Here is a 24,082-nt window from a genome sequence, read left to right on the forward strand (position 1 = left end):
TGAGAGACACTGTGGTCCTCACCTCTGTGCTTCTGTCTATAAAGAATCATAGTATCTATGCTTGGGGTATTTTTGCAGGCAGTCATGGCGACCTTCTCTCTCAGTGGTGCTGTCACAAGGATCTTATAATTTCTGGAAGAAACTCATGCTGCAGAGCACTAATGGGAATATATTTGGGACGTCACTCATCTCCTCTCCTAGTCCTCCACCTTCGCCCCTCATCTCTTCTCATTCATTCATCATTTCATTCATTCAACAAGTATTTGCTGAGCACCTGCTAATGTCAAACACTTTTCTAGGCACTGGAGGAACAGCTGAGAATAATATAGGAAGAATCCTGTTCTTAAGGAGCTTAAGTTTGAGTTCAGGAGACAGAGTAAACAGCTTGGTAAAGAAGGAACAAGATAATTTTAGATAACAATACTTTTTACAAAGGTGACAGAAGTTATCTGAGGTGTTACTTTGGTTAGTGGTCAGAGAAAGATTCTCTGACGAGGTGACTTGGACTGAAACCTGAGCAATATGTAGGGTTGATAGAAGAGTGTTCCAGACAGAGGCCACAGCAAGAGCAAAGGCCCTGTGGCTGGAACAACACGCATGTGCTTTGGGGAAGAGAAAGGTCACTGTGGCTGGAACAGAGTGAACAAGAGAGAGCAGTGTATGGGAGTACATTGGAGGGGTAGGCAGGGGCTAGATTCAGTAGGGCCTTGTAGACAGTGAGGTGTTTCACCTTTATCCCAAGTGCAAATTCGAGTTTTGAGGAGTGGAACGATGTGGTCTGATTTATTTTTTTAAAAGATCATCCGTGTCATTCATCCATTTGATGTTTGTGTATTTGTTTTGTAAGAGAGGGTTTCAGCACGCAGTGATCACACTGGCTGCGGCATGAGGTCAGGCCACCGGGCTGCAGAGGGAGGAGGCGTGGACCCAGAAGACGAGGCAACAGCTTAAGCAAGAGCTGCGCAAGGCATGGGAAATAGGAGGTGCTGAGGAAGCAGAGCTTGTGTTTAAGGACCTGCAGCACTGAGTAGGAATGGAGCATTCCAGATCACACAAAAGCCTGGTCAACCAAGCTGAGGAGATTGGACTTAGTCCTGAGGGCAAAGAGTTTCTGATGACACAATCAGATTTCTGCTTTAGCTGCTACGTGGATGGTGATTAAAGCGGGCGGGACTGGCAGCGGAAAAGACAAGCTAGTATTGCGGCAGGAGCTGGGGAAGAGACGTTGGTGACTAGAGCAGTACAGGGGCAGTGGGAATGGAAAAACTTACTTCGATTTGAGGGTGGCTGAACAATAGGAACAATAGAGCTTGGAGATGAACTGTATGTTGGGGAGCTAAGTGTGGAGTCCAGAAGGGTGCAGGGGAGCTGGCTAGATGCAACACAGAGCTCTCTGGCCTTCACGCCGAGGACCAGGGATGAGGAGGGGGTTCAGAGGCCCAAAGTGAAGCAATCTCTTTTGGTCTGTCTGTCTTAGGTCAATGCTGCCAGACTGCAGCCAGTGTTACTGGACACTGAATGGGGAGATGGGGCAAGAAAGTAGGCCCCCCCCCTTTTTTATTAAATTAAAAAAGTGCGAGCAGGGGAGGGGCAGAGAGAGAGGGAGACACGGAATCCAAAGCAGGCTCCAAGCTGTCAGCACAGAGCTGAACACAGGGCTGGAACTCATAAGCCATGAGAGATCACGAGCTGAGCAAAAGTCAGACGCTTAACTGCTTCACTGACTGAGCCACCCAGGTACCCCAGTAGGGGCCCTTCCTTGAAGGGGATAACAATGAGCAAGATTTTTCCAACATTTGTGCTTGATGTGCAAGAATGTGCAGGTTAAATCTCCCTAGCTCCTAGAAGTTTCCAGCTACTAACTCCAGTCCCCTTCAAGAATCTTCGTTAGAGTCTTCATCTAACAGCAGCGGATAAAACTGAGATTCTGTCGTCTTCAAAACTTCAGGCCAGCGGTCACTGAGCACCTGTCTGTGCCAGGCTCCCGAGAGACAAAGAGGAGCCCGAAGCAGGATAGAAAAATCTCTCCTGAAATTCACTGTGCTTGGTGTATAATCTGCCAGCCCCCTCCTTCCCTCCCTCTCCTGCCCCCTACCAGCATCTTGTCGCTCTTCTTCTTAATAGTTTTTGAGAAGTTAACAGAGTGAAAAAAACAAGGTTTAGGCACACATTATAAAGAAAGCATATAAATATACATCCTGCAGCTTCAGCAACTTGGGTTTGTATCAATTTTCTCCAAGTCAGGGAAAGTGAAAAAAACCAAAAACAAAACAGAGAGGCATTTTTCAGGACAGCCTCAGCCCCATTTTGAGAATCGCGTCCCTGACTCAGGAGTTAAGAGCCAAGACTACTGATTTATTGTAATATTAATGAACCTGTAAGGGTGGAGCTTTTTTGGCATTTGTTGCTTAGGGTCACCATCTTTTTCAGTCTCGAACTTTTTCGACGCCTGGCCAGCAAAAGTAGAAACCACTTTTCAGGTAAGACTTTTTTCTTAGCCTCGGTATGGGTTATAACCTATTGGTTTGGGATAGGGTTATACAGCGAGACCTCATTTTACACTCCAGCTCTGTCACCGCCCAGTAGCTGTAGGATATCCTGGTAGTGGTCCTTTACCTCCTAGAGCCTCAGTTTCTTTGTCTGTAAAATGGGGATTTGCATTGTGCCCACCCTGTGAGGCCGTTGTTTAATGGCTAAGAGTATAGATTCTGGAGCCAGACTGTCTGGATTTCTACCTTAACTCTGTCACTCACTATGTGGCCTTAGGAAAGCTACCTGACCTCCCAAGCCTCAGTTTCCTAACCTGTGAAATGGGGATAACTGTGGCATGCTGCCTTTCTCATTGGGTTGTGATGAAGGTTGTAAAGCATTTATAATGCACTTGTATGGAGGTACTCGCCCAAGAAGTGGGCCCTCAGGGAAGCATACACACTCAGCAAGCACGATTTTAGTACTTGCTAAATAAATAAAAAGGAATTTTTAGAAGGTCAAGTAAGACAATGTAGATGAAGCCAACTGGCCCGTATGTAGTAAGCGGTTGAGATTTGCAGCCCCATGCCTGCACCCTGCCCCCACCTCCGGCCTGTCTCGGGACGGGGCATATGGTCAATGCCAGGTATGTAGTTACTGGTGACAGCTTAATCAGCCCTAAGAAATACGCGTCACTCTCTGGCCTTCAAGGTTTATATTCTTTCTTTGCAAGTGGAAGCTGGTTCTGATTTCAGAGCCTTCTGAGGGGAGATGTGATTTTCCTTATTTACTAACATTTACATGGACTGGTGTCTGGGACACCCAAAATATGTTATGAATCAGGCAGAGGATAACAAGATCTGCAGTACTGTACAGATTACTCACTAATTTGACATTTGGGGATTTTTGCAAAATGTTAGGGAACATTTGACAAGATGCAAATTGCTATCTCCATAAAGTACGTTTGACTCTGAGGATGGGCGGCACTCTCCCCTGATGTGGTTACGTTTGTTGCTGGCGCCAGCTGTTGCTTCCTGACGAGGTGGCTTGTTTTATTTTTCCCTTCTGAAGAAGAAAGTTTTGGAATTTTGCTCTGAAAACACCATGACGAAGATTCATGGAGCACCTACGATGCGTCAGGCATCTTGACATCTTTTGTCACATTTAATCTTCATAGTAATCTTCTCCAGAAGATATCATTAGCGTCTTAATTTTCAATAAGGAAAACGGAGTTCAGAGAGGGTAAGCCACTTACTTAAGGTCACACAGCTCTGAAGTTCCAAAGTGAGAATTTGAACCGGGGGCTACCTGTCCCCAGGGTTTGGATTCCAATCCAGCAAGCTATCTCTCATACCACCAGAGCATCATCAGATTCTGACCTGGTTCTCCTGCAATTAGGGGAGGCAAACTTCTCATTAAATCCTTAGTGTTAGACAACTGGGAAGCAGCTGTGGCCATGAATCTTTGTTCTATACTGTTTTATAAGGAGACCTGAATTCGTTGATACTCTAGAGCTTTGAAGAGCTTTCTCTTATCACAACATTGTTTTCAAAGTCAAACAAGGAAGACTATGTTAAGGGCATGAGATCGGCCCAGCCCCGAGGCACGGTTATCGCCCTCACATTATTTTTGGCATGGTACCATACTACTGACACTTACCATCCCCCTGTCAGGCAGATTTTCTCCCTGCTTCCTATTGGCTCTGGGAGGACAAAGGGGGCATGTGTGTGGGATCCGGGTATGAGCAATATAAAATGCCCAGGAAATAGGAATAGAACCCTTGGCAAAAACTTGACTCCTGGGGTATAATTCCTGGGAACACCCGGTTGTATGGAGGGGCTGTTACCAGAATAGCGATCCCGGAGAGGCACTACACATGATCAAAAGAGCAAATAAATGCCTCCTGGTTCCAAAGGCCTCTCCAAAGCCACTTTCTTCAGTTACCATTTAAAAAAAAAATTTTTTTTAACATTTATTCATTTTCTGAGAGACAGAGAGAGAGCACAAGCAGGGAAGGGTCAGAGAGAGGCAGAGACACAGAGTCCGAAGCAGGCTCCAAGCTCTGAGCTGTCAGCACAGAGCCCGATGCAGGACTTGAACTCATGAAACACGAGATCATGACCTGAGCCGAAGTCGGGCGCTTCACCGACTGAGCCGCCCAGGCACCCCTTCAGTTACCATTTTAAATGAAAGACACAAATATATTTAATGAGAGGTAAGAAACTTCTAGGATTTGTCATATGTTTTCTTATAATGAACTGTTCTCCACTATCTTTGTAGGTATGTTGGACCTGCCCAAATCAACAGTAGTTTCCTCGAGACAGAGACTGTCCGTTCTATCTTGTTTTTCCCAAACTGCTTTGTAGTGCTGTACATGTAGTACTTACTTAATAAACACTTGCTGAAATGAAAATAAGCCTTGGAACAAAATCCATCCTGTGAACGTTAATACTTTTGTACTTAACACTTTAAGTACTGGTAGTGACTAAGTTCTTTTTTTTCTGTACTTAGAATGTTTAGAACATGTTTTTAAAAATGATGCTGTGAAAAACAGCAATAGATATGGATATGTTTTAAATATCCGAAACAGAAGTGTCCCTACCTTTGTGACTATGAAAAATCCTTTTTTTAATCTTAAAAAACAAACAAACAAATAAACAAACAAACAAAAAAACCCTTCACGGACCCCTCCACATGATCACGGTTGTACTTTTAATGTCTATTAATTGGGGGGAAAAACACACTGGCAAAATGCTTTAGTAGTAATTTTTAAAGTCCACTTCAACAACATCTATAACCTGTAAAGAGTAGTAGAGTTTGTGGCCCGGTATTTAACCTGCCTCCCGGCAGTGCTTGGTGTTTGCGGAGATGAGGACAAGACCTTCCCCTCCCCGCTCCGGGAGCTGAGAGGCGCAGTGAAGGGTGGGCACTTTTCTAGCTTGGGAATCCATGGGCAAAGGAAGGATTTGGAGGTATTTGGCTCCTTTGGGTTTGTCTTCCTCCACTTCCTTTTCTATACAGTTGAAAGCTACAGCGATGTTAGCGGTTGCAACTCAATTAGGAGTGCTAATTCCAAATGCAAACGGTGAATGGGTGGTTTATTCTTCTGGGACTTAATTACTCCTGAAGTGGTCCAAGTAAAACCGGCCCCACGTGAAGTATCATTGTACACTGTCCAAGTGGTCTCCTGAATGTCACCCTCAGAGGCAAGGACACAGCAGACTAGTGAATCAAACACTGCCCTGCCCATCTGGAGGCCTCGGTACTAAGTCTGGGTCCATTTCTAATTGGCTGGTGAAGCCCATGCAGCTCTCTGGAGCACTCCAAACTCATCTGTAAAATGGAGACATGGAATTAGATGACCTCCGAAGTCCCTTCCATGTTTTGTCTAGTACAGATCCCCCCAGTAATGGCCCTGATGCACCCAAGCCATGTTGCCAAGTTCCGGGTGCCCCCCTGGCTTCTCCTCCTTCCAAGCCCACTACCCGCACGGGCCGGCTCCTGAAGGGTTGTACTCAAAATATTGCTCTGGGTCTCTCTAGAAGGGGGGGGCTTTCATTTTTGATGTCCTATTATTAACCTTTTTCCAAGCTCTGTTTTCCAAGTTTAGGTCGGCTCATCAGAGTTGAACATGGACTGTTTGGATTCTTGCCCAAGCTGTTCTCCGAGCCTGATAGCACATTCATTACTCCCTACCCATGGTTTCTGCTAAATGACCTCGTTAGTGCTCTAATTACATGTTGCTCTTCGGCAAGCTGGGGGTGGGGGTGGATGAGTTAACGAAGGCTGAGGACTGAGATGGAGTACCTTGTAAACACACTGAATGCCGCCTACCTTCCCCTGGCCTGATTACCCATGGGGAGCTGGAAGGGAAGCTTCATGCCTTCTTCTCCTCTTCTTTTGTCATTACACATTAAAGATAATAATAATGCATACCAAATGTACCAATGGTAGTTGAGAATACATGAATTTGGAAGCCGGATGGTAATGTGTTTACAACCTACTGTATGTGGGACCAGAGAATAAAAGACAAAAAGCAAAAGCAAAAAAAGCCTGGGGTGAGGGGAAGAAAGGAGACCAAATGTGTTTTGAGCACGTATCTTGGGGGTTTTTATTCATTCTACCAACGGCTTTACGGGCTGGTTATTATGTTTGATTTACTAATGAGGAAGCAGATTCAGAGAGGTTTAAGTATTTTCCAAGGGCACAAAGCAAGTACATGGCAGAGTTAGGAAGTGAGCCCAGCTGTGTCTGACTCCAAATCCCAATATCCCATGCTACTCCTCAGCTAATTCACTTGTTCACTCATTCATTCATGTATTCAACAGATCGACTGTGACTCTTCACCAAAGTCTAATCACATAATTTAGGAGTTTCTGTATTACTGTTTTGAACTTAATTCTACAGTTTCCTCAGATGAATCTCAACTCAGTGGTGTCTTTTTCTCTCATAATTTTCTCTGTCCTCTCAGGATTCTTCCACCTTGGGGGTCGGATCACAGGTCTGAGATTCAGGACCCTGGCAGGTCTCTTTAAAGATTATCCTGAGCAAACTTGTATTTTTCAGTTAAGGAAACTGAGGCCCAATGGCTTGTTGAAGTGGCGAACGTTTCACTACAGTACATTCCCGGGATTTCAAGAGTGTAGTCGAATTTACCCGGAGTGTTGCAAAGATGCGTGTGTTCCATAACAGATGTGAAGACTTACAAATGCTTTCTGAGGCCGTTCACCTCTGGCAGTGGGTTCGGATGACAAGTGCTGTACCCACCGCGCCCGGGGGCTGATTAGCAAGAGACTTAAATTTGTTCACTACAAAATCACTCGGGCCACATTTTAATGAAAGAGAACTCATCTTCCAAAGGGGATCTCTGAAATATGCAGGGTTTTCTTTGAGGCTTCCTTTTGGGTAGTGTTAGGATGAAAAAGTACCATCAAACACTTCTTGTCCCTGTGGGATTCTCTCCGCCACAGTTTTTGAAAAGTGGCAAATACAATATGTTGAACGTTGAGAGATGTCTCCACTTAGGACAAAATAAATGATGTGATGGTAACAGGATGCAACTTTAACCAAGTGGTGAACTTGTTTCAAACCAGGGGTCTTATCCATCTGATTAGTAATTAGTATTTCGACAGAGAACTTGGAATTTTGCAAACCAAGCATTTAAAAATGTGTGCATTGGTTGTTTGACAGACTGTCGGGAAGCTTGTGCGGGCTTAGTGTATTAGCTTGTTCTAAAGCAATCAAGTTGTTATTATAACTACAAGAAAACTGGAAAAATAACTTTCACAGTCAGATCGACCATAGGAAAGAAACTAGAAAAACAACGTTGAGCTGTTCCCTGAATGTATGGTATGTTTGCTGAATTGGGGGTGCGAAGCAGCAGGAAACCATTATTGCATGTGATCATAATTTTAATGATTCCACTAGAACATAATAAACTTATAATATGTATGCCTTGAAATAAATTATAGATCCTGGAGTAAAAGGCAACTCCTTATTCTGCATTTATCAATTTGGGAGAACTGCTCCCTTCTTCTGCAAATAAGTCATTAAGCTGCATGTTTCTCCACAGAATAACTTTTGGAAGAATTATTCAGGCCTTCTAAAGTAATTCACTTGCATTCCTCTTCTATTTTTAATAACCAAAAACACACACGGGAGATGCAAACACACCTCTAAAATTTTTGAATGACTGGACAAAGCAGTGTTAAAAATTCAACAGCACTAATTACTAGCTGAGCAGTATAAAAACCTCTGAATAAATGTCAGCCTAGGAGATAAGCTCTTATCTTAATCTAATGACTCCACAGACTTAATTTGTCAGGCCAGCCTAGTTGATGAAAAACAGGTTTCTATTCTCCAGTGTTAGCAGGAACATCTTTCCAAATCTTTGAAGTTGGATAGTAATACCATCAGTGTCATCCCGTAAAAGTCTTGTGATGAAGCCAATTTAATTCCTATTGTCCTATTACACTAATTAAGGTTGTCCCACCCCTGTCGGACAAATATCTAAAAGTAAAGCCAATGTATTTTTAGATTTTCTCCATTTTGAACTAATCACCCTCAACTCCCAATGTTTTCTGCTTTTTTTTTTTTTTTTAATAGTGCTGGAACATCAGGGACCATCTATCTTCATATGGGGAAGCTGAGATCTCCAGAGAAATCCATTAATTCAAAGGAATCCATTCATTGAGAGGCAATGTAGCAGAGTAGTTAAGAGCCTGGGTTCTGAGGCAGAAAGACCTAGGGAAATTTTTGCTCTGTCACTTATAAGCTGTGTGACCTTGGGTAAATTTCTTAAACTTTCTTAAGCCTCAGTTTAATCATCTGTAAAATGGAGGATAATTATGGATGTCATGAGGGTTAAAGAAAATAATAATGCATGCTAAGTACTTACACTTAGTGCAGTTCAGCTTTCATCCATTCACAGACTCATTCGTTCATTCATTCACTCAATCAATCACCAAATACGTATTGAGTCCTAACAAGTCTCTAACACATACTTGGTGCTATAGGACATATGAAGACCCAAAAGGCAGGGCCCTTTGCCTTTGGAGGACTTTGTATGAACTTCCTGCTCAAGGAAGCTCAAGGCTGACATAATCAGCTGATCTCACTACACCTGGGAAGGAAATGCCACAGACTTATCATGACTTTCCACTTAAACTCCATGGTGAACATTGTTGCTGGCTTTCCACTAAAATGCAGATGTCAATATCCATCTTAGAGGTCTAGCGTGCAGATGACATGAGATTATGCATAGTGGACAGCCAAACGTTGGTGGCTTCTCAGCTTCTCTGTCTCTTGTCCCTGTGACCCAGAATCACATGCATGGTGCAAACAAATCTAGGGAGCTCTCTTCCATCTTGTCTCATCTCTATCTCATTAGTCAATGTGATCTCCTTTCCAGCAGCCCTCACTTCCTCTGCTCACTCCCCTCCTCACTGCTGGCCCTGCACCGTATTGATTCTTCATTTTATTGAATGTCACTTGGAGACATTTGTTGATATTTATTGTTTCTTTGATTTCCTCACCTTAATGGTGATGAAACTACTTCTTCCAAACTTCTTGAATCATACATACACTTAAAAAGTACGCATTAAGAATCTATTATGTACCAGGGACCCCCACTAGGCATTGGGAACACCAAAATAGGCAGGATGCAGCCACACCTGTTAGAAACTGCTGTGATGAGGTGAGTGCTGTGACAGGGGCACCCAGAGGGCAAGGAGCGCAGGGTGGGTGGGGGAGACATTCACTTCAGACTGGGAACTCCCTTGGAGAAGGTTTTCCAGAGGAGATGACTTGGGCTTAGCTCTGAAAACTGAACAGCAGTCCGCTGGGTAAAGGAGTAGGGAAAAGAAATTCCATGTTGAAGAATCCACATGCGCAGATGGAAGAAAGCAGTTCAGTAGAAGAGTGACAAACGTGAGGGAAAGGGTGGGAGATGAGGTGGAAATGAAGCATCGTGAAGGTCTTATAAATGCTGAGGGCTTAGAATTTCACCACTTAGAATTTCACAATCTCATCACTTTCAGAGTGATGAGAGCCATTGATAGATCTGGGCCCAGGAATCAGGTTTGAGTCAGTGTTCTGGTTCTCCTCACCACTTCTGTGGGCTCTGATCACATTGTCTCCCTCGCACCTCTCAGGTTCGCTGGGCACCCCAGCAGCCTGCTCTCAGAGTCCTTTTCACCTGGTCTCCTGTCAGCACCTATGGCAAACAGCTCTTTGGCTTCCTCTGCTCTAATGCTTATCACTCTATTCCACCTGGACAACCTTTGTCTCTTGTTACCTGCAGAACCTTTGGAACCCTCGGAGGCCTTTGAAACCTCCAACTGTGACATTCTTCTTCCTAGTGGCCATCTCTTACCCCTACCTTGTCCCCTCCCTCGAGCCATCAGTGAGACATCCATTACTTAAAACATTCTACCCTCCCCGTCCTAAGTTTTATTCCCCTCTATCTAGTCAGGATCCTGTGGAATTTCTCTTACCACTCTTGCTAAGCCCTCTTCTACTCCCAACCTTCAACCTCTTCCATTCCTTCCACTGGAGAAAATGGAACAACCTTGACTAATAATTCCACTTATTGCTTACAGTGTCTGGTTTGAAGTTGAGCCCTCAGTACTGGCCTTTCTCTCATGTCTGCTAGACTTGCTTTCTCATCCCTTCCTGACACGCTGGGGCCATACCTGTTTGTAGGAGACAGGTTTGGTGGGCATGCCTAACACGCCCTAGGAGCTGTCCGTTGAAAACATGTTTTTAGTGTTTATTTATTAAATGTTATCTATTAAATATGTCTCTGAGAGACAGAGAGACAGAGTGTGAGTGGGGGAAGGGCAGAGAGAGAGGGAGACACAGAATCTGTAGCAGGCTCCAGGCTCCCAGCCGTCAGCACAGAGCTGGACGCAGGGCTTGAACCTAGGAGCTGTCTTTAGATGGCTGTAGTTTTTGGCATGTGCATACCCCACCCCCACCCTCACCTTGACACAAATGTTTGAGAAAGGGTGAACACCTGGTATCGAATCCTACTGGGCAATCTGTTGAACATTGCCAATCAGATTTTCTTTTGACAGTTTGTTCCTGTATCATTTAAATAGACTACCTTTAACTTGAGTTTCCTTCAATGGATTTCTATTACTTTTGAACCAAAAGCTTTTACGAGATGACTGCAGCACCTCAAGTTGTCAATCCTATCCTGCTCCCCCCACCTCCCTTTATTACATTTTAGTAAGAAACTAGAGGCTCTCTAGCCAGAAGTGCAACCTGTTTTCAACTGTATTTCTTACTAGTTTTACCTCATCTCAGAGACACCCAGAGAGTCTCAGAGACTCCGAGAGACTGGTTTCTTTTTAAAAATATAATTGAAAATTATCTACATTTATTAAGACATATTTCTGCTACTTTATTTTATGTTTTCTATTTACTATGCTTTTTTTTTTAATATCTTTGTGTTTTCCTTCTTTCTTGTTGTGTGGATTGGTTGAAATTTCTTTCTTCTTTTTTCTTCTACTGGTTTAGAACTTACGCTTACTGTTTCTATCCTTTTAATGAATGTTCCTAGACTTTAGCACATATATTTAAATTTTTTTTTTCCCAATGCATTTTTTCCCAGACAAGCTTATAGTTAATCAGTGTCTCTATTATTCTCCTCCCAGAAGCTTTAACTTTCATCTGAATAAGTTTCCATTGATCCTATATTAGAATTATCTGGTATTGGAATTATACTTTGTTTATAAGCACAGGAATTGTTGGTATTGTTATCTACAATCAATACCTATTTAGATTTACTAACACGTTTTACCGAATTTTTCCACACCTTTGCTTCTTCCTTCATGGTTAATTTATTTCACTTACCAAATACATCTTTTAGTGGTTGCTTTTTTGTTTTGTTTTAAGAAAGAGCTTGTGGTCAATAATTTTTTGAATCCCACCTGTTGAATGGTAGTTTTTATAGAATTCCAGATGCACAGTAGCTTCGTTGCCACTTTGAAAGTTATTCCATAAGTGTCTTATAGTCATTGCTGCTAATGACAAGTCTGCTGTCAACATGATTGTCATTCTTTTATAGGCTGTTTCTATTTTTAAAACTTTCTTTAGTTTTGATATTATTCACTTGCACTATGATGTATTTGGGTGGGGATTTGGTGGGGGGGGCAGAGGGAGAGAGGATATATATATATATATATATATTAATATTTGTATTCATTTTTGAGAGAGAGAGCGTGAACTGGGGAGGTACGGGGGGGGGGGGGTTGGACAGAGGATCCAAAGCAGGCTCCACATTGACAGCAGAGAGCCCAATGTGGGGCTTGAATTCATGACATTTGAGATCATGACCTCAGCTAATAAGCCAGCCAGAAATCCCTTCAAAAGACAGAGAGTCTTAAACAGGTTCCAAGATCAGTGTGGAACCTGATGTGGAACTCGATCTCACAACTGTGAGATTATGACCTGATCTGAAATCAACAGACGCTTAACCGACTGAACCACCCAGGCACGCCTAGGTGCCGATTTTTAAAACTTTGCACTTCTTGGCACTTGATGGACTCTGTCAGTCTCAGAACTCATGACTCTCTTCACTTCTGGAAGATTCCCAGTTACTGTCTATCTGTGCTCTTGCCTCTCTCTGCTACCCCTACCCCCCGACATTCTCTCTAGGCTATCTTGTAAAACTACTCTTCTGAGATACATGTTAGAACATTTTAATCATTTCTCTATGCTCTATGTCTCTTAAATTTTCCTTTCCCTCTCCAGATTTTTATCTTTTTGGAGAGCTTTTTGGGTAATTACTTGAAGTGTTCTACTGGTTCACCTGTGACTCAACTTTTTAACCTATACATTTTTTATTTCATAAATATTTAAAAAAATTTTTTAATGTTTATTTATTTTTAAGAGAGAGGGAGACAGCGAGCTGGCGAGAGGCAGAGAGAGAAGGAGACACAGAATCCGAAGCAGACTCCAGGCTCCAAGCTGTCAGCACAGGGCCTGGTGCAAGGCTGGAACCCACAAACTGTGAGATCATGACCTGAGCTCAAGTCAGCCACTTAACCGACTGAGCCACCCAGGTGCCCCCCATAAATATTTTTACTTTTCAAGTTTTTTTAAGTTTTATTATTGGGGTGCCTGGGTGGCTCGGTCAGTTAAGCACCTGACTCTTGGTTTGGGCTCAGGTTGTTATCTTGTGGCTTCGTGGGTTTGAGCCCTGTGCTGGGCTCTGCACTGGCAGTGTGGAGCCGGCTTGGGATTTTCTCTCTCTCTCCCTCTCCCTCTCTCTCTGCCCTCCTCCCACTCGTGCTGTCTCTGTCTCTCTCAAAATAAATGAATAAATGTAAAAAATGTTATTATTTCCTGGTCTTTTTTCATGGATATCATTCCTTCTTTTATCTTTTTGAAGATTTAAAATTCTGCTCATTTTCATGTCATTTTTGTGTTGCTTGAATATCGCCATTTCGTTGGGTTTAACTTCTCCAATTCTCTGGTTTTTTGGCTCTCTCTCCTTGATGTGCATTTTAAACAATACACTTTTTAATTCTCTTTGTTAACTAATTTTTTAAATTTTCCTATGACCTGATGCCCTCCTTATGGGGAAGGTTTCATGACTGCCTCTGCCCCAGACTTACAGTTTATTTCTGACCGAAGTTCACATTTTGTGGCTTGGTGGGGCCTATCACCCTGCAGAGATGGTGCAATTCTAGGTCTTTTCCCTGAATGCTGTGCAGGGTGGGGTCCTAGTTATAAGACAGAGCTTACTCCTGTTTATGGGCAGGAGACTTCTTTATTGCAGTCGTCTTGGGCTGCTAAATGGAGACATTTTGTCCGCTGTTGATGACTATAAAGCACTGTCCTGACTTCTAGCTTCATATGGGTGACTTGTGCCCATGCTAGGCCTTGGATATCCACCTTCAGCTTTCACGTAACACCCTGGTTTCCCATCCGTTTCTCTTGTTTTCAGTACCTCTTTTTAGGGAGGCCTCTCCATCTCTGGTTTTTTATTTGGTCTCATTTGCTCGTTTGTGGAATAGATTTCTTGTTTTTGAGAATGACTGATTTGTTAAAAATTCTTTTATTTTTAACTCAAAAATGTATGAAAGAGCTTAATATGGTTTTTTGTTTTTGTTTTTACAATGCACCCTTTGTTTCTTAAAATTTACATTCCCCGTACTTATAAATTACCTTTTACTTCCTTACTTACAATGCCTTCACATTTTTATGTTTATATTTTATTCTATAATATAGCTGTTTTATTATTAATTTTTATTTTATAAAAGCAATACATGTATATTATTTTAAAAGTCATGTAGTACTAAAAAGCTTCTAATGAACCAGAATGGTTTTACTTCTCATTCTGAATACTATGCCCATGGGACAACCACTCTCAATTCTTCTAGCTTTTCCCCCTGATATTTAACTTCATATTTCTTTTTTTTTTTTTTTTTTCAACGTTTATTTATTTTGGGGACAGAGAGAGACAGAGCATGAACGGGGGTGGGGCAGAGAGAGAGGGAGACACAGAATCGGAAACAGGCTCCAGGCTCTGAGCCATCAGCCCAGAGCCTGACGCGGGGCTCGAACTCACGGACCGCGAGATCGTGACCTGGCTGAAGTCGGACGCTTAACCGGCTGCGCCACCCAGGCGCCCCTTAACTTCATATTTCTAATAACAGCCAACAGTGCTTACCACGTAACAGTCACTGTTCCAAGTGCTATTAACTCATTTAATCCAAATAATATGCTTATTTCTTGACTGATAAATTTTAGAAATATTTTACCGTATTTTTGCCATAGTAGAGAAAAACAACCCTTTTTTTTTCCTTCCACATATTTGTTTAAATAAAGTCATTTTAATTTCTTCATTATCTACATGCAAGTATTGTTCAATGATGGGCCAACTAGTGCATTACAACCGTGTTTCCTTCCTTTTCCTGCCCTTTATTTCTCTTGGAAATGAAAATAGCTTCATTTTTTTCCTATGTCTCTTTCTATAGTCTTATGATTAATTTTCCAAATGTTTCAACACTTCTACTATAAATAACACATTCTATGTATGGACTCAAGTAAAGCAGCTTTAATTTTTCTAGACAACTTCTCTCAGAAACTTTCCTCTCTTGCTCCAATGTGGACTTTTTTTCTTTCTGACACAGGTGTCATTATACGATGTTTTTGTCTCTCTTTTGGTCTGTTTTCTTTCTTTCTTTCTTTCTTTCTTTCTTTCTTTCTTCCTTTTTTTTTTTTGTTGAATATTTTATTCTTTTTTTAAGGTTTATTTTTTTATTTTGAGAGCAAGAGAGAGAGAGCAAGTGCAGAGGAGGGGCAGACAGAGAGGGAGACAGAGAATCCCAAGCAGGCTCTACGCTGTCAGTGCAGAGCCCAATATGGGGCTCAAACTCACCAACCATGAGATCATGACCTGAGCCAAGATCAAGAGTCAGATACTTAACTGGCTGAGTCACCCAGGCACCCCTCTCTTTTTCTTTGTTTTCTTTCTTTTTAATTTTTTTTAACGTTTATTTATCATTGAGAGGCAGAGCATGAGAGGGGCAGAGAGAGGGAGACACAGAATCTGAAGCAGGCTCCAGGATCCAGCTGTCAGCACAGAGCCTGACGTGGGGCTTGAACTCATCAACTGAGAGATCATTACCTAAGCCAAAGTCAGATGCTTAACTGATTGAGCCACCCAGGCGCCCCTTTGTTTTCTTGATTTTATATATTTTTCTTTTCTTTCTTTCTTTCTTTCTTTCTTTCTTTTCTTTCTTTTTTTTTTCTTTTTCCTTTTTTGGATTAATTCTTTTTTTGTTGAAGTATGCTTTCTGATAACCTTCTAAAGCTGTCTGATAACTTTCTAAAGAATTATAATGTTTTAATTTTTGCACGTCTAAAATGTCTTTATTCTTCCTCCACATGAATGACAGACTGGGAATAGAATTCTAGATTGAAAGTCATTGCCACTTAAAGTTTTAAGACATTGCTCCATTCTTCAAAAATGTAGTATTGCTGTTGATGAGTCTGATGTCAGTTGGGTCACTTTCTTTATAAGGAGCCTAGTTTTCTTCATCTAGAAGCTTTTGTGATCTGCTCATTAATCCTACATTCTACTCTATCCCAGGTAATCTGAGCATTCAGAGTAACGTATTTGGTGTGAATATTGTTGTGTGGGAAGGGTGGTTGGTAATATTGGTATTGTTGATGTTGTTACTATATTAATTTCTCGGGCTGAGTTGAAATTGTATGTCAGTTGTTTAATCCTCTGCTACTATCATGGTGTTCAATTCTTTTAAATTTTTTGGACTTGTTTTATCACTTAGCATATGTGCTATCTTGGTGAATATATAATTGCATTTGGAAATAGATTGTTGTATGATGCATTGTATAAATAACACTTAGGTCACGTTGATAGTATTATTCAGACCCTCTATGTACATAGTGATTTTTTTTTAAGTTCTATTAATTGCTGAGAGAATTATGCTTAGTTTCCCACAATTGTAGTTGCATCTTCTGTCATTTTTTGCTTCATGTATTTTTAAGCTGTGTTATTATGCACATACAAATTTATGATTACTATCTCTTTCTTATGGATTTACTCTTTATTCATTATAAAATGTCCATGTTTACCTTTGATATACTCTTTGCCTTGAAGCCTATTTTATCTGTTATTAATATAACCACTCCAGTCTTTCTATACCTACCATTTGTATTCTATATCCTTTTTTCACCCATTTACTTTAAATCTATGTGTGCCATCATATTGAAGTTGTCTCTTATATAGTAAATATTATAGGATCTTACATTTAAAAAAATCAATTCTGATCATTCCTGCATTTTCATTGAGTATTTTAATCCATTAACATTTAATGTAATTAGTGATAGAACTGGATTTAATTTGTCCCCTTTGAATTTTATTCCTCTCATTCCCTTTCATTCCTTTTTCTAAATTGTTTGAATATTTAATGTATCTATTGGCTTTTCAGTGATGTCACTCTGCATTATATTAATCTATGCCCCTAAACTATTTGCTTCTATTATCAGTCAGGGTCCAATCAAGAGATAGAAACCATACCAGTTCTTGAATAGACAGTTTACTGTAAAAAAGTGTAACCTAGGTAACTGAAAGAGTACAAAGGGGACTATAAAATATCATGAAAGGAGGAAGCATTTATCACCCTTAAGGCTGAGGGAAGAAAGAGAATATACTGCAATTATTAAAATTTAGAAGCTTAAAGGTGGAATCCCATGGAGGTGAAAGTCAGACCTCCAAAGAGAAGGTGATATTTGGCTGATGTTGATGTCTCTGCATTAGAAAAAGGCTAGGATCCAGACTCTGAGGAGGAACTCATATTACTATTAATCTAGCAGACATTTTTGAGCACTTACTATGTCTGCTATGACAGACTCTGATCATAAAAGGCTAATAAGAAACAAGAAGCATAAAGGAGAAGGGAAGATGGGCAGAACAAGCAGGTCCAAGAGAAGGAATCTTTCAAATGAAAGGGATGTGAAGATATCCTGCACCATAGGAAGGAGAACCGGTTAAAGTTGTTATCTCTCAGCTCCAAGCGCACCCTTTTATCCTCCACTTTGTGATGCTGGGCTGGGACTCTGTAAACATCATTTTTGCTTTGCCAGTTGACTTCCTGTGAAGCATGTTAATAGGGAGTGCAAGAGGAAGGCAAAGGCTGGAGGAGGAAGAAAGGACTTGCTCCTTCCTGTCTACTACCTGTTGCTTCCTGTGGGCTTCCTGTCTGTTTGTGGTTCCCATGAGTGTCACCCCAGCCATATTTCTTCACTTCATCACTGGAAGTTCCTTCTGGTAGCGGCAGCTAAATCTATTTGAAGTGTTTCCAATTCATAGAACCAGCCTCTCTGCACCTCCCCCTGCTCCTCCCAAGACACCACTCTATGCCCGCTAGAGGATAAAAGGGTGGGCTTGTTGCTGAGAGACAACTTTAACTGGTTCTCCTTCCTATGCTTCAGGATATCTTCACATCCCTTTCATTTGAAAGATTCCTTCCCTTGGACCTGCTTGTTCTGCCTATCTTCCCTTCTCCTTGATGCTTCTTGTCTCTTATTAGCCTTTTATGATAAGCAAATACCACAGAGCCTGTCATAGCAGAGATAGTAAGTGCTCAAAAATGTCTGCTGGATTAATGGTAATACAAGAGAGTAAATGATAAATGCCAAGGGAATAGTGCTGACTGTAATTGCCATGGAGGCTCAGAGGAGGAGGGAGAGACTACCACGGACTTGAGTGGCCCCCAAAGCTTTATAGATGAGCTGGATCTTGAGCTAAACAATGATAAGCTGGAAGGGTTTAAATATATGAAGAGAAGGATGAGGCATTCAAGATGGAGGGCACAGCATGAACAAAGACTTGGGAGTTAGCAATAAGCTAGACACTAAGCATGGGTAGAGCTGAACTATTCCTTCAATAGTGTGAGGCTAGCTTATGAGAGAGGCCTTGTAACATCTGCCTAAACTGTGGAATCATAAAGGAGCAATTGGAACATTGTCATGTAAGAACTGAAAAGGAGGCATGGGTGGAATTTTCAGCAGGAGAGGATCATAATGTGTAGCAGAATGGTGCTGCTGTTACTAGGAATCAAGAAATCAAGAGAAGAAAGAAGTGTTAAATTTTTTTAATGGTTCTGGGATTTTGATCATGCTGCATTCAATTTGAAAGTCCACATTTAGAATCAGGGACATGCAAAACATGCCAGAGAATGAGTTGGGAGGGAAGTCCGAGAGGTTGGTGGAACATGCAAATGGTATAGGAAATGGAGAGGAAAGAAACTTCAGGCCTTCGTGTGGTCGTCCTTGCCTCCACAGCAAGGGTGACAACTTCAGGAGGTAAGCAGTGCATGTTGGTTTCGTTTAGAGTCAGTATTTGAAATTATGGGTGGAGGAGCTGCCTGTCACTCGACACCCCTGCTGTGGTCAAGGAAGTGTCCTCCCCTGTTGAGGCCATCAAACTGTGTCTTTTTTATGGACCGCTTTTGCCACCCTCTGAAAAAGAAACTTTGTTTATGCCTTAAATTGTGGCAAAGCCTCTACCTGTTTACCCGGTTTTAAAATGATGAGAGTTATGACTTTTTTCTGTTTTGTGCTTGAATTATGCTCTTTATTCTACAAGGAAAATAATTTTACCAGCAAAAAAAAAAATATATATATATATATATATATTTCTGACAAGTTCTAAAGGGGGAATTAGAATATATTGTTGAGAAAAGTAAACCCATTTGGTAACTAGACAGATGAACATGTTGAAAACACTCTAGTTTCCTGCCCCACCAGAGTCTTTGCTGCACATGTATGTGAGAGGGACTCTCTTTCCTGCTTTGTTTCTGAACTTCGCTGAAGCACTTCTGCTGTTTTTAGGAGTAGCTAAGCCTTCTTGACTGAAGCTTAGGAAAGCCAGCCTTTCTTCCCACAATGTGTAACTTCAGCGAACCCTCTGGGCTGCCAGGCACGTTGAAGATCCTGTGGGTACAACTCTGCGGAGACCAAGGGCAAGATAATCAGTCCAAGGAGACAGTTAATTTTAGTACAAAAGAGGTTAGATGTGATTTATTTCCAACACCAATGAACCAAAAGAGCTAACAATCATCAGAACAAAACACAGAACCATCAAATACTCCATGTAAAAATGGCTTGTGTCAGCTGGATAGGCGTCGTCATTAGCAAGGGAGACAGACTTCAGGTGGCTCCGGAGTCGATGTGGAGGACATTTTCAGGTTGTCTTTACAGGAAAAGGGGTTTGAATCATCAAAGAGTTAGAGAAATGGATTTGGAGACAGGAAAGAGAATAGGAGAAGAAAAGGAGGCTAGAGAGGACAGGAGGGTTTTTATAGAAATATCATAGCTCATTCGTCATTTCGTTCATCATCATTATCTTCAGAAAGCATAATACTAGGACAGGATCCATGCAACTTATGCTGCCTCTTAATCATCCGTTTTCAGCTGCTGCAGTAGAATCCTCTCCATGGCTCAACTTGCTGTGGAGCAGAATTCAGTGTGCCCATCGCCAAGACCGGAAGTGCTCCCTCACCGTGTCTCACCTCCAGGATGGACCTTGGGCAGGTGTATTCTCCACTTAAGCAACGTGCTCCCTTGCACTTGAGCTGGACACAAGGATTTGTCAAAGGCCATTGCTCCTTGTCCCATTGTTGATTTATTCAACCCTGAAAGAAAAAAAAAAACTTAAACAGCCTCTTTTCCTGTTTCCGAGACTCTCGTTGCATCTGAATCCAAGGGCTTAGCAGAAGACCTATACAACCCATGTTGACAGCAGGAGGAAGTCTCAGATGGGTATTCACCCAGTCCTAAATCCTTATTTTAGTGAGAGAAAAGCCTTAGACCCTTCCTGTTTTTCCTTCTAGATCATTATTTATCAGAATACTTTGGGTCCTGAATCCCATCCCCGCTATTTAATTACCCTCTCTTGTCTGCAGTCACTGTATCATACATATACCTCTGTTATTGCCTTCACATGTAACACATTATACATCCTTTGTTTTTCCATGGACTAGGATAATGGCTTAATTATCTGGGAATCTCCTGTATCTAGATCAGCACTTGGTATTTATATTTTGAGTAAGTGAATGAAAGAACAAAAGCCATTTATTTTGAGTGAATAGTAATTAAATGGACAATGCTGCCGTCTACATCTATCCCTGGCAAATAAGACGGGAAACATCCTGAGACTCTTATAGTTATGAAAGGAAAACGAAGAGTCTTTCATTGTAAAGAGGAGAAGACTCTGGGGATATTGATATTAGGGTACTGGAGCAGGATCCAGGGCTGGAGTGGATTTAGATCTGAGCCCTTGGGTGTCTGTCTAGTGTGTGTTTCAAAGCCAGGATTTATAGCTCACTTTCTTTCTACCTTCAGCCGTCCCTTCCCTTTTCTTAACTTTTTCTTATTGCTCTTACTGATAGAGACCACAAGTTACTACAACTGTTCTCCGTTCAAACAGGCAGTCCTGTTGTCAGACCAAGTATCCAATTGTAGGCTTCAGAAAACGTCTTCACCTCTCTAGCTTTTCTGTAAGTGGGTGAACTCAGATTGGGTGGGCTACATACTAAAAGGGGAAAATGAGTTTTAAAATGTATCAGGGTGTGTTTGCCAAATAGGAGAGCCAGTAGCTACTTTTGACAGTGGTTAGGGAGAGACTGGGTTTTCCTAATCACCCCAAAGTCATCCCTTGTATCACTGTAACGTCTTTCTCGAGCACCCTAGAATCCTCTAGTTACCAATGAATGGGCATTTCAATCCTTACTAGAAGTGCTCATCCTTTATTGTGTTCCATTAAAGCCTCAGGCATACACCCTGCCTCCTTCTCTGACCTCTTTTTTTTTTTTTTTTTTTGCTACCAAGCTGGGGAGCAAAGCTGGCACCACGTGGGGAGTTTCCATGTGCGAATGTCCACATCCTTCATTCACATCCTTCAAGGGTTTCTTTTAACATTTTCTGATTGTGTTTCTGAGTACATGGTGTCAACAGCTCTCAGAACTGTTAAGTTTTCTATTTATCCTCAGGCCAGGAAAAGGCACAGATCACTGCAGTGTAAAATTACCAGTGGTTTTGACAGTGACCTGGAAGAACTATGGAATGAAGAAATTTAGCCTTGAGAGCTGAGGTCCAGCCCCAGGCCCATCTTAACCAAGAAGTTCTGCTCAATTATACAGGTCAAGAGAAGTTCTGCTAGTCCTGAAAATATTGAACTCATCAAACTTAAGTTGCGTGTTGCTGACACGTCTTGATGAATGGCCAGTTTTGGACACCAAGAACCGTATTTACTCATTTATTTTCTCTCCCATTCCATTCCTATACAAACTTAATTTTGAAAAGTAATTCCAAGAGGTTTGAAATTTTCATTTTATTTGTTTTGGAGGAGCTTTCCAAATCAGCACGAATTTTTCTGAAGGCTTAAAAAGATGAGTTGGAATGATGAAAGACTGCCATATTTGCTGAAAATAGAAAGAAGGGCACTTCTTGCTTTGCAACTGCTCTTGCAAAGCCTTTAGAGAGCAAACGTCATAATGACTAAGAATTCAGGCCTTAGAGCTGGACCACCTGGCTTGAACCCTAGCTCTGCCACGTCCTGGCTATGAATCAGTGAACAAATTACCCTCTGTTTGCCTCAGTTTCATCATCAGGATGGCAGTAAAAATGCCTACTGCTATGACTGATGTGGGTTAAAAGGTATGAGGCACTTAGCACAGTGCTTGGCACATGAAAAGTTCTCAATGAATGCTGGCCAGTGTTTTAATTAGGTGCTAGCTTAGAATTGTTGCAGATGTCCTATGAATGTAGAATCACAAAGTTAACTCTGAGAAGTATAGAAATATATACTGAAAAAAGAGGATTGTGCAAATAAACATGCTAGAGCTCAAGATAGATGTGTTTAAATTAGGAAAAAAATTCTTTTTTAAAAAATATTTATTTATTTTATTTTTGAGAGAGAGAGAGAGAGAGAGAGAGAGAGATGTGAGCAGGGGAGGGGCAGAGAGAGGGGGAGAGAGAATCCCAAGCAAGCTCTGCAGTGTCAGTGCAGAACCCGATGCAGAGCTTGAACCTAGGAACCGTGAGATCATGACTCGAGCCAACATCAAGAGTTGGACGCTTTAACCAACTGAGCCACCCAGGCACCTGAAAAAAAATTCTTATGCATTTCCTTAGTCTATGAAACCACTCCTTTGTCAGATCCCTTTACAAACAGACTTTTACATCAATTCTTAGTATTTACAAACCTTGGTGAGCAGTTACTTCTTTTTTTTAAATTTTTTAAAATGTCTATGTATTTTTGAGAGAGACAGAGAGAAAGTTTGTGTGTGTGAGTGGGAGAGGGGCAGAGAAAGAGGGAGACACAGAATTCAAAGCAGGTTCCAGGTTCTGAGCTGTCAGCACAGAGCCTGACATGGGGCTTGAACTCATGAACCGTGAGATCATGACCTGAGCCAAAGTCAGACACTTAACTGACTGAGCCACTCAAGTACCCCTAGTAGTTACTACTTACATGTAGCCCATTAGTCTATTACCTTGCTTCCAAGGGCCATTTTAGCTTCTTGAGATATAACCTAGGCACTAGCCACTTGTTTCCTAACTGCAGGAGATATGCATCAAGGTCTCCAGAGCTCACTAGCCTTCCTTAGGAGGATAGGAGTCCCAGAATCCCAAAGCGTCTTCTAAAATCCTTCTCACGAAATTCTTCCTTAAGTTCCACTTTCAGGGCCCTTTTACATCTTCAATGGGAATGACAGATTTCAAGGATTATGCAATTGGTTCTTCTGTATTTCTCCTTTTGGAAATTCTGCACATGGTCTAGCACTTTCTTTGGAATGCGGCATCAGTTGTATCTTGGTGCATCAGTCAAAACTTCTAATTTAACTTTCTGTTATTTATAAACCCATCTTTTGTACCTCATCATGGTACACTGGATACAGAATATTTATAGCTCCCCAAGCCTCAATGTTGAACAAGTAGAGTTAGGGGTAAGTGAGGGAGGAAACTAACATGTATTGAATTCAAGTAATTTCCTCAAGAGTCACATAACGAAAAAATGGCAGAGCCAGAATTCCCCTCCAGATCTGTATGATCTAAAATCCAGGTTCATTTACTATATGATGAGGTATTTGTGCAAAACATATCCAAGGAAATGCTTTGTTACATTCTTTCTTCCTTAAGCCCTCTTGATTATATTCATCATTCCCTTAAAATGTAGTCAAATAATTTTGATTTTTTTTGGTAAATCTAGGAACATGTCAGAAATTTAGGCATGTTCTTTCCTTCTCACCCAGGCTCTTTCTGAAGGAGGAATGGATAACCTCTACTTTATAGCCTTTGAGGACTTTAAAAAAACAAAAACAAAAACACTATAAAATTAGTGACTTTGGCATTTCCCCAAGAGGTGTGTTTATTTACTTGGCTATAAATATTTGAACTCCACACTCTAAATTCGATTTGTCAGATACGAAAAAATCATGTTAATGTGCATTTATGATTTATTTCTTCCCTAATATCAATGTGAGTTTCAGAAAACAAAACATGGCTTCGCTTTCTAACCCTTTTTAAATAGATCTTTCTATAAAAAGGCCTCCAAACTACTTTTTGTCCATAT

At 41.4% G+C, this 24,082-nt stretch overlaps 1 protein-coding gene across 4 annotated transcripts in view; it reads left to right on the forward strand.

The window, feature by feature from the left end:
* LMO4 (LIM domain only 4) overlaps positions 1-21,294 on the forward strand; it is a 52,531-nt gene extending 31,237 nt beyond the window's left edge. For all 4 annotated transcript variants that reach the window (XM_043575504.1, XM_043575501.1, XM_043575506.1 and 1 more), the window contains exon 5: positions 19,924-21,294. In XM_043575504.1, coding sequence (XP_043431439.1) covers positions 19,924-19,935 — 12 coding nt within the window. In that variant the 3' untranslated portion in view covers positions 19,936-21,294. The remainder of the gene's footprint in view (positions 1-19,923) is intronic.
* Positions 21,295-24,082: the final 2,788 nt, after the last annotated feature.

Source organism: Prionailurus bengalensis, chromosome C1 (assembly GCF_016509475.1).
Source record: "Prionailurus bengalensis isolate Pbe53 chromosome C1, Fcat_Pben_1.1_paternal_pri, whole genome shotgun sequence".
In the NCBI taxonomy this organism is placed as follows: domain Eukaryota; kingdom Metazoa; phylum Chordata; class Mammalia; order Carnivora; family Felidae; genus Prionailurus; species Prionailurus bengalensis.